Source organism: Myotis myotis, unplaced genomic scaffold, assembly GCF_014108235.1.
Source record: "Myotis myotis isolate mMyoMyo1 unplaced genomic scaffold, mMyoMyo1.p scaffold_m19_p_11, whole genome shotgun sequence".
Taxonomy (NCBI): domain Eukaryota; kingdom Metazoa; phylum Chordata; class Mammalia; order Chiroptera; family Vespertilionidae; genus Myotis; species Myotis myotis.
Genome location: NW_023416315.1, coordinates 7,571,970 through 7,583,329, shown reverse-complemented (window position 1 = coordinate 7,583,329; position 11,360 = coordinate 7,571,970). Strand labels below are relative to the sequence as shown.

Sequence of the window (11,360 nt, the reverse complement as noted above, 5' to 3'; positions counted from 1 at the left end):
CTTGAGCTAAAACTAGGACCCCTGCAACAAAAGTATCCATCTTTACACTTTATCAAAGTTCTTTTAAATCTTATTTGATTCTCTCCAATGCCTCAGAGATAGAAGTATTGATTTCTCTGTTATACAGATAAGGACACAGATTTAGTCCCACAGCGTGTTAAAGTAGGAGATGTCAGGAGCCACAAATGATTTTAAAGTTGTACTGATACATTTAACAGACTCAGAGCTGGTCTCTGCAGTGTTAATCCAGAGACACTCTAGAACCAGGGGTGATTTGGTTGCAAAACTAGGAGACACTGGGGGGAAAATACATTATAAAAGATAAGAGAATTCAGCAAGGTATCTGGGTTTAATATTAATATATAGAAATAAAAATCTTCCACATATGCAAACAACCATTTAGAAATAGAAAGGAAGGGAAGATTACATTTTACTAGCAATAAAAAAATATTAAACATTATGGAAAAAGCTTAAGAAATGTACAATATCAACATAAAAAATACCACAAGAAAGTTTAAACATCATTAACACTACAAAAATATAAACAAAAAAATACCTGAACAAATAGAAAGGCATATCAGCCCTAGCTGGTTTGGCTTAGTGGAAAGAGCATAGGCCTGTGGGCTGAAGGGTCCCCAGTTCCATTTTGGTCAAGGGTACATGCCACGATTGCAGGCTTGATGCCCAGTAGGGGGCATGCAGGATGCAACTGATCAGTGATTCTCTCTCACCATTAATGTTTCTCTCTCTCTTCCTCGCTGAAATCAAATATATATATATATTTAAAAGGCCTATCATATTCAGGGTTAGGAAGACCTAATATCTCAAAGATATTAGTTCTCTCTAAAATAATCTACAAGTTTAATTAAATCCCAATAAAAATTTTAACAAGAGCTTTTTAGAACAGACTAGGTGATTCTAAAGTTCAGAAGGAAAAATAAGAAAAGCTTAGAAAAATTTGAAGAATAGTAATGATTAGGGGTAGGTAGGAACAAATCATACAACATATAAAAACTAGAGGCCCGGTGCACGAAATTAATGCATGGGTAGGGTCCCTATGCCTGGCCTATGATCAGGGCTGATAGGGGCCTTCTGGCTGCCGTCCAGGGCTTTTTTAATTCCACACTTCCCCCTGGTGGTCAATAGGCATCATAGCGAGCAATCGAACTCTGGGTCTCCTGGTGGAACTCCCGAGGGGACAATTTGCACATTAGGCTTTTATATAGAGAGATATGTAAAGTCACTACAGTTAAAACACTGTGTACTGGTGTAATAGAATTGAAGACCAGATTAATGGAATGCAATAAGAGATATAAAAATGCCCTAACCTGTTTGGCTCAGTGGATAGAGCATCAGTCTGCAGACTCAAGGGTCCCAGGTTTAATTCCGGTCAAGGGCATGTATCTTGGTTGTGGGCACATCCCCAGTGGGGAGTGTGCAGGAGGCAGCTGATTGATGTTTCTCTCTCATCAATGTTTCTAACTCTATCCCTCTCCCTTCCTCTCTGTAAAAAATCAATAAAATATATTTTAAAAAAAGAGAGATATAAAAACAACCCCAGTGTATTAAAGAAATTTTGGTAATCCATATGACAGAATATTATGAATACATTTTTAAAAATAAAGAAACCTTTGCCCTAGCTGGTTTGGCTCAGTGGATAGAGCGTCGACCCTCGGACTGAATGGTGCCAGGTTCGATTCTGGTCAAGGGCACATACCTGGCCCAGTCCGAGGCATGTGTGAGAGGCAACCAATCGATGTCTCTCTCTCACATTGATGTTTTTCTCTGTCTCTTCCTCTTCCTTCTACTCCCTCTAAAAATCAATGGAAAAGTATCCTTGGGTGAGGAATAACAAAAATAAATAAATAAAAATAAAGAGACTTAATGTACTAATATGAACTGATTTTTCAATGTATATCATCCAGTACAAAAAAAAAGAAAAGTAAAGAAAAACAAGGTAGAAAACAGTGTATGGGTTATGTGTTTAAAAAGAAAAGAATATGCCAAAACCAGTTTGGCTCGGTGGATAGAGCGTCGGCCTGCGGACTGAGGGGTCCCAGGTTCGATTCCGGTCAAGGGCATGTACCTGGGTTGCGGGCACATCCCCAGTGGGAGATGTGCAGGAGGCGGCTGATCGATGTTTCTCTCTCATCGATGTTTCCAACTATCTCTCTTCCTTCCTCTCTGTAAAAAATCAATAAAATATATTTTTTTAAAAAAAAGAATTAACTTTAAAAAAAAAAGAAAAGAATATGCCCTGGCTGGTGTGGCTCAGTTGGTTGTAGCATCATCTGGTACTGAAAGGTCAAGCGGGTTCAATTCCTGGTCACAGCACATACCTAGGTTTCAGGTTCATCTGCTTGGGACAATGTTTCTCTCTCACATGGATGTTTCTCCCTCTCTCTCCCTTCCTCTCTCTGAAAAGCTATGCTGCCATCATGGCCCTTGATCCTGAGGTTAGGGAGCTGTGGTGGGGTTTCTGGAAATATCCATTCCAACCATGCCCACCATCCTTTTTCAGGGAAGATGCCTGCAGGGTAAGCTCAAGGTTCTACTGGGCCAGTTGTGACGCCAGAGCTCCCTCCCTCACCCCGGCCTCCAATGAGCCTCCAGCTTATCCCTGGACCACATGGTGCTGGAACTAGTCTGTTCAGACACCTAATAATCCCCTAAAGCTTGGGTGCTTCCATCTCCCCAGGGCGTGGACCAAGTCAGAAGCTCCAGGCCTGTTGGCGATGGCTCACAGGGCACCCTGGCTCTCAGGATACCAGCTTTCATCAAGGTTTCTCATCCTCTTTCGTAATGGCTCTTGGTCAGTAAACTGGTTAAATTTTTATCAATCACTTGAGGGGTCAAATCTAGAGTAGTGGCTCCCATGTCGGAGGGGACATTTTTAAATTATCTGGAAAACTATATGGTTGTCACAACTGGGAGCAGGGAGAGGGGTTCTATTGGCATCTGGTGAGTAGAGGTCAGGGTGCTGCCAAGCATCCTACATTTCACAGGACAGCGCCCCTCACCTCTCCCCCACCCCCACAAAGAATTATCCAGCCCAAGGCTGGGAAACCCTGTCTAGAGGGTTTCAGTAGCATAAGCACCCTTGGGAAACTTGAGTCCCAACTCTAATCCAGCAGGATCTGGAGTGGGCCCGGGAACCTGCATTTTCAAACAGTCCAGTTAATTCTAGTATAGGTGGACCATATTCTGATTCCTGGAACTGTGCCAGCCTGGTAGCCATCAGGAGCACTTATTAAAAGTCTGGGATAGCCCTAACCGGTTTGGCTCAGTGGTTAGAGCATCAGCCTGCGGACTCAAGGGCCCCAGGTTTGATTCCCGTCGAGGGCATGTGCCTTGGTTGTGGGCACATCCCCAGTAGGGAGTGTGCAGGAAGCAGCTGATCAATGTTTCTCTCTCATTGATGTTTCTAGCTCTCTGTCCCTCTCCTTTCCTCTCTGTTAAAAAAAAAAAATCAATAAAATATATATATTTTTAAAAAGTCTGGGATTCTTGCTCCATCCCTGGAGATTCTGTTGTAATGGACCTGGTCCGGCATTCTATGGGTTTGTTTGTTCTGAGTGATTCTTATGCAGATTTGTTAATACGCAGTGTGGACTGTTAGCGTAAACTGTGGTCACGTGCCCTCACTTTTCTGATGGTGGTTGTCAACTGACTTTCTTCCTGGAAACTCCGAGGTTTATAAACAAAGGTCACTTCCAGGTGATTATGAGAAGCAACCATAACCGCCCCCATGGATTTCACACACACACCCCCTCACATTCCCATTGTTATGAATGAACGATTCTCTTTCTGTTCAAAGCAACTCCCGTTCATCAAGGGCCTTGCTTCAGGGGCTTCATCAAGGCGGGTGATGCTGTGGCATGCAGTCATCTGTATGTGCCTCCCCTCTCACTGAGAATCCGGGCTGCTGGGTGTCCCTAGGACAGGTTGGAACTCGTCACATCTATCAGGATGCTGAGGAGGGAAAGGTCAGAGGGGATGGGTGGGAAGCCTGGCATCACGGCATCAAGTTGGAAAGGCACCTTAGCTCTTTGCCCTTTGTTTTCCCCAAGCAGTGGCTGGCACCTGGTAGGCATCAGTTGTGGTTGTTGTTGTTACATACCCTTGAAGGAAATTTCATCCAGGCTGTGGAATCATCCTCAGAACTGTCCCTGCTCCCGCTAACAGGTCATTAAAGCCCCAGAACCTGTAAAATCATGCTCCTCTGGGTGGCCAGGTATAAACTGGTCTCTGGAGGTTCCCATCCTGCGTTCAGGTGCTGCCCCCTGCTGGCCATCTGTGTGTCCTACCTCACAACCTGTCTTCTCCAGAGTCCACCATCCAGAGCAGGCTGGATTCATCCTCCTCTCCCACTGCCAACACGCTGGCCAGCTTAGCTACTAAGTAGACCTTTAGTCTGCCCACTCGTCCTTACCACCGCTCACCTGGGGCCCTGTCACCAGGCTCCTGCCCATTACGCACCCTGTAGAGATTATCCCAGAAATCAAATTGGGTCATATCCCTCCCTGTTTTTCTTTTGTGGCTTTGCATTGCCCTTTGGGTCCACCCAAGGTCCTCGGCCATGGTCAGGCCCTCAGCGGTCTGGTCCCTCCTCTATGCCCTCCCCACCCTAAATTTCTTGTGCTGGCTCTCACTGGTCTTGAAGTGCTAGTTCCTTCGCTTGCTGTTTCCCTGCCCCATGCAGGACGTGCTCACCCAGGCCAGGTGCAGAGCAGGCAGATTTGGGCCCTCAGGTATTTGGGAATGAGGCAGGCTACACTCCAGAAAGGTTGAGAACCTGCTTTATTGCACAGTCCAAGAATTGTTCACTCTGCAATCAGGGGCACAGATGAATGGTGGTCAAAGTTCCACTTGAGCAAGGCTTCCACTTTCTCCTCCTGCCAGGCCTGATCCTGGCAGAATCCAGACCAGCTGCACTTTCCTTCAGGTCTCAGGAAAATGTAGTTCTGTGTCCACATCCCAGAGCTGCAGCTCCAAGCCACTTTGAGCCCTCTTTCCTGTCCCCAACCTCACCCCCACCCTCTGAGGACATGGAAATCAGTTGGGCAGGGAAAGGGTGGCCAGCAAACTTGGCCTCAGCCAGGACTCTGCCACTGAACAGTGATTTCCCACCACTCCTGAGTCACTAGATACAGATGAGGTTTTCTGTACAACCCACACACAATCCCCCCACCCCAGGAGAGCCACAGGGGTCAGAACAGGAAGGGAGTTTGAAAGGGGCCTGTCGGATATCAAGGGGAGGCCCAGCCTGAGCTCTGAGCAACAGGCCAAGCCCAGACCAAGAAATCCAGGGAGACACCGCACACCCTCCCGCAGGTCCAAAAACAATGCCCACTATGTGGGAGGAAGGCCAATCTAATAAATAGTCAATAAATACATGAAATTGGCTTCTTCCTCCAGGGAGGCCATGCGGCAGAGAGGAGACCCTGATTAGCTGAGACTGGGGCAGATGTCTGGGATCTCAACCTCAGCTCTCCTGGGAGTGAGGGCATGGGCTGCGGGTCCCAGGATCTCATTGGTCTGCTACCTGCTCAGCCAGTCAGGGCCGATGCCCTCCATCCCTCACCATCCCAGCCAACCTCAGAAGCCCTCCGTGCTGCCCAAACCTTGCCTACACCTGTCTCTCTTCATCCTCCGCAGCTCAGGTGACCTAGGGGCTGCTGTGAGGGGCTCTGAAATCTGCCCTCACTGCAGCCGAATGAGTGGAGTCCAAACTGGGGGCAGGAGCTGCCTCGTTTCTGAGCCTCTGGGAGGGAGGGGTGCTTGTCCGCAGAGTGGGGGGCAGGTACAGGAGGAGAGTGGAACAAGGTATTCCGAGGAGGGACACTTTCTGAGCAGGCCACTTTACGTGACTTTACAACCATAAAGAATGCTAAACATACAAGTTTCAATCTGGACCCAAATTACCATGGTGTTTTGGGTGTGAATGATTTTCCATTACTTCAACACAGAGGGATCATGACACAGCTGTGGGGGTGGAACAAAGGGGTCTTCAGGGACAGTTGAGCCAAGGTTATCCGGAGAGCTGGGGTACCTGAAAAGCACATCACATGAGAGGGTCACCTCCTCGCTGTGGACACCCTCTCTCTACCACCCCCTCCTTGCCTCTGCCCCAGTCACTCAGCTTATCTCAGCTTCCTCTGTCCAGTTACTGCCTCGACGCTCCTGGGCCCCAGGCCGTCCTCTCTCAGGACAGGCTCTGCATCCCCGGCCCTGCCCTCTGAGCCCTCCGAGGAAGCACCTCGAGGACCTGGTTTGCTCTCCATCTGGTGCCCAGCACAGTGCCAGGCAGGCGGACAGTAGGTGCTCACCACTTTTTTTTGTCTAATAAATGAACATCTGAATCCAAACGTAAACGCTTAAAACGGTCCTGCCTGTTCTCTTCCTCCACCCCAGGTGCCCCCTACCCACTGCCCTGGCCCAGTACCTGGGCTGAAGCAGCAGCGGTCACTCCCACAGGAAGCGCACATACCAGATGGTCTCATTCTTCAGCTGTGGCCCAAACAGAGGGTTCAGCTGGGCCAGGATGGCGATGAGCCAGCTGCCAGGGACAGCACATTGAGGGTGAGCTGGGACACAGCAGGAACCTCCCAGATATGTCTCCTGCGAGGCTTGTGGTCACATGACCCACCCAAACACCAGCTGCAGGGTCTGTAAGGGGCCCACAGAGCCACCCACACTCCAGCTGGCAGGTCGGCTGGGTCTGGGGTTCGTGGGTTTTGGTTTAGGTTAGGTTTGATTTGATGTTCTGTAGATTTATTAGGTCTCTGAGTTGAGGCTGGACTCTGGGGTGAGGGAAGAGGTAAGACAGCCTCCTGGGCTCATCGGGAGTGATTCTAGCTGTGCCCCAATACATCCCTGGTGCGGGCCACTCCAGTCTGCACCTGGGAGCGGGACAGGGTTGTTCTGATGGGAGGCATGTCAGAATCACCCCCTTTCAGGAACAAGATGAAGGAACTACCCCAATATGAGGAAGCGGGGACCAGAATGCCCCACTCCCAGGCCCGATGAGGATACGACAGGGTCTGTCTCTCAGGCCAGAGCTTTCCAGCGACCACAGGCTGCACAGATGGGGTCGGGGGTGTCAGGCCCTATCATCATGACATCGTCTGCCCACAGAAGCAGGCCCCAAAGACCCTGGAGGTGCGTGACTTCGCATGCCTAAAATGCTGGTGCCAATGGGGCTCGGTCTGGTTTTGTAGGAAGGATCCAGCTCTTCCACCTCTGAATCCCCACGGCAGCCAATCACCTGCCTGCTGCCCAGGACACTGTCAGAAATGGCTACCCGCTTATCATTGGCGTTACCCCAAGTTTATGTTTTGTAAATATAATTCCTAGGCATGGCATTTGCTTAAGTTGCCCCACCTTTCTGCCCATGTGCATCTGATCTGCAGCCCAGGTTACCTTCCCTTATGCTGATGTGGTGTTTGCAAATACCCACACGCTGCCTATGTTCGGTCTCCCACCTTCCCAGTCACTATCCTCTGTCCTGGACTCTGAGCCTTCAAATCTCAGCCCCTCACAGGCCCTCCCTGGGAGAGATGGGGACATCTGTCCAGCCCTAAAAGACCAAGAAACAGCACAGAGAAAGGGCCTCAGAGATGCTCTGTCCAGGGAGAATTCTGGAAAACCATATGCCTCATGTATTTAAACTAACATCTGAAAGTCGTCATTATTTTTTTTAACAGGTTTTATTTTTTTTGTTAATAGGAAGTAGAAATATTAAACATTATATAAAGTGAAATTAGAATTGACTAATAGGAATAACTAGCTCATGATCTCATCAGACAAAACAGGTTTTAACTATGTAACAGGCACCAAGTCTGAAATCAATCAAGCAAAATTTTTTAAATGTGGGTATTAACCTATGCATTTGAAAAATTTGGCAATCCTAAGAAATATCCTAGTTACTTTGAAAAGAATCAGCTACCTTTTAAAGAATCAGCATTTTATCATGCTACTGTCCTACCTTGAACACCCAACTACACCAGTCTTAACCCAAAAAATAGTGTATGAGACCCGGGAAGATGGGAAGCCACAGAGGCCTCACTGGGCTTGACTGATAATGAGACAGGCCTCCCTAACACCAGAACGTGGACTTACTCCTCGGTTTGGCAGCCAGGATGATTTAAACACGAAGCAAGGAAACACAAAGGGACTGGAGGGGTGGGAGGGGCTATCATGAACAGCAGTTTTAGAAAGAGACCATCTAGGCCAGTGATGGCGAACCTGTGACACACGTGTCAGAGGTGACACGCGAACTCATTTTTTTGGCTGATTTTTCTTTGTTAAATGGCATTGAAATATATAAAATAAATATCAAAAATATAAATCTTTGTTTTACTATGGTTGCAAAGATCAAAAAATTTCTATATGTGACACGGCACCAGAGTTAAGTTAGGGTTTTTCAAAATGCTGACATGCCGAGCTCAAAAGGTTCACCATCACTGGTCTAGGCGCTGAGGACCTGGAAATTGATTCCCTTGAACTGTCCAGGTTCTCAAGTCCCTCTGATGCTCTTCGATGTACCCAGGGCCCCCTTCCAGGTTTGGAGACTGCATCTGGGGGCTCTAAGTGGCTGTATCACAACCCCCCAGGGACGTGCATTATAAGTTCGGGTTCCCAAGCGCAGACCTTGAGCGCTGTGATTGGGTGGGTCTCGGGTGCAGCCCTCAGAGCCGCATTTCACAGCCTCTCCAGGTGGTTCTGATGCCAAGTTGGGCATGAAAAGCACTGAGCTGGCCCAGCTCATTTCACACCTGAGAAAGCCGCAGCCCGTGGACACCACAAAGCTTGTCCGGGTGACCATTTAGACCCAGAACTGGAGTTCATGACTTCTAGCTTATTGCTCTCTGCCATTCCAAACCGCCTCCTTTCCTGTGTTTGACAGAGGGGAGGGGAGGAGGAGGGGAGGAGAAAGGCACTGGCTGATTTTGAGCTGGGAGAGAGGTACTTACAAGAGGTAACAGCAGACAGCAGTGGCTACCAGCATGGTGATGATCACTCTGCAATGGGAGAGGATGTCAGGTCAGGGCCAGGGATGGAGCCAGCGCCCTCAGAAGCCTGGCCAGGGCCAGGGAAAGAGCTCCTGGTGTCAGCCCCTTTCCCATTGGTCTTCCCCCTGTCACCTGCACACCGGAGGCTGAGTTCTTTTCAGATGGAAAATAAAAATGCTAAGTGTCACCTCATGGGGAGGCTGGCCTTGACCATATCAGAATCACCTTATGATTCCTTCCCTTCATCTCCCTTCTCTGTCACCCAATATGTCCCCATCTTAATGCAGCCATGTTGGGACTAGGCACTCACAGAGCTGCATTTGCAGCAACCCACTGTGGAGGAGTCTCTGGAATTCAAAATTCACTGGGCAAGGGGAAGGAAAACGTAAGACTAGAAGACAGGACAAGAAGCAAGGGAGCTGTGCACCATCTCCGAGGCAGACTGAGTGGCTACAAGAGCACAGGGGTGGCTGCGCTGTGTCCACTCAGACCACTGGAGACAGAAGCTCACAGGGCAGCAGGGGAGGCTTCTGTTAGAAGAAAGAACTCACCACGGTTTGCCCGAGAGGTGAGACACTAAGAAGCTGTGGTCCTCAGCCCTGCAGATCTTGAAAAACAGAGGCAACACCCGTGTCCAAAACTCCAGCCAGAGCTGAACTGAATCCAAACCAGACCCTATGACCTCTGACCGAAAGCACTTGAACTCTGCACCAGAGAAATTAGCACTGGATCCATTCTTTTAACATTACCAAGCACAGTCCTGTGCTGGGCCCTGGGGTCTACAGTGGCCAAGACGCCCACCTGGAGCATGAAGGATCTTGTCATCCAGGGGAGACAGTACCTTGTAACTGACAACAACATGAAGCAGAAACCGGCGAATGGTGTAACAGGCACAGAAATCTGCTCTGGGACCGCCACAGGCCAATGATACCGACCAAAACAGTCAATACATAATACCACTGCTGCATCGTTAGGAGTTTACACGGGTTATTTGGTGTGATCCTCACAGCAGCCTTAAAAGGCAGCCATCGCCCTGGGCGGGTGGCTTCACTGGTTGGAGCGTCCTCCCATACACCTCACGGTTGCCGGCTGGATTCCGGTCAGGGCACGTACCTAAGTTGCGGGTTCAATCCCCCATAGGGGCGGTAGGGGAGGCAATCAATCGATGTTTCTCTCTCGCATCATCATCATCATCATCTCTCTCTCTCTCTGTCTATGGAAATATGTCCTCGGGTAAGGATTTTTTTTTTAAAAAAGGCCTTCGCCCTAACTGGTTTGGCTCAGCGGATAGAGCATCGTCCTGCGGACTGAAGGGTCCCAGGTTCGATTCCGGTCAAGGGCATGTACCTTGGTTGCGGGCACATCCCCAGTGGGGAGTTTGCAGGAGGCAGCTTGATCGATGTTTCTCTCTCATCGATGTTTCTAACTCTCTATCCCTCTCCCTTCCTCTCTGTAAAAAATCAATAATATATATATATATATATATATATTTTTTTTTTTTTTTAAAAAGGCCATCATCATCATCATCATCATCCCCATTTTGCCTATGAAGAAAGGGAGGCTTGAGCGGTGACATTCCAAGGTCACAGCCAGTACGGTGTGAACAGTGGCGAGCCACAGCGGGACTGGCCAGAGGGGTGACCCTCGAGCATCTCCCGCGACAGTCGGCTCTCCGCCCTTCCCCGACCCTCTCCGCCCTCCCCCGGCTGCACGGGGCCGAGCGCAGACCCGGGAGGAGCGGGCGGGGGTCCCGGACCGCGGCGGGCGCACTCGCCCCTGGAGGGTCCGCGGGGAGGCTGGGCCCGCGCGTCCCTTACCCGCGGTTGGGTCCTTTGGGCACGAACCAGGGCCCGGCGATGCCGATGAGGCCCCAGAACGTGGTGAAGACGATGACCGGGAGGGCGAAGGAGTGGGCCGTCATGGCGGGGCGCGGGACGCCCGGACAGGGGTGCGGGGTCAGCGGCAGACGCTCCGGCGCGCGCGGGTCCTGGCCGCTGAGTGGGCGCCCGCGCATGCGCACCAGGCCCCGGCCGCCCGGGGAGCGCCCGGCAGCCCCACCTGCGCAGGCGCGCGCGCATCCTTGGGGAGAGGGTCCGGGCTATGGGCTGAGGGCGGGCTTTCTGTGCAGCCCGATCTACTTAGCTTCGATCAGCTTATTCAGTTCCCTAATTCTAAAAGAATTCATAGGGCACAGGCCTGTGTCGAAATGTTTTATTCAGGATAAAACACTGAGAATCAATCGTGGTTTTATAGACCTCATTTGCACATATTTGAAGGAGGACATTCCTGGGCCGTCATCCACCCCCCCCCCCCCCCCCCCCCCCCCCCGGACACACACACCTGAGT

At 50.0% G+C, this 11,360-nt stretch overlaps 1 protein-coding gene across 1 annotated transcript; it reads right to left on the bottom strand.

Moving 5' to 3' along the window:
• Positions 1-4,783: 4,783 nt before the first annotated feature.
• Positions 4,784-11,049, bottom strand: ATP6V0E2 (ATPase H+ transporting V0 subunit e2). The gene is made up of 4 exons (XM_036327399.1): positions 10,832-11,049; positions 8,976-9,023; positions 6,446-6,559; positions 4,784-6,052 (listed from the first exon to the last, which is right to left on the bottom strand). The coding sequence occupies exons 1-3, from the start codon at positions 11,026-11,028 to the stop codon at positions 6,466-6,468; spliced, it is 339 nt and encodes a 112-aa protein (XP_036183292.1). The 5' UTR covers positions 11,029-11,049; the 3' UTR covers positions 4,784-6,052; positions 6,446-6,465.
• Between the last annotated feature and the right edge of the window lie 311 nt (positions 11,050-11,360).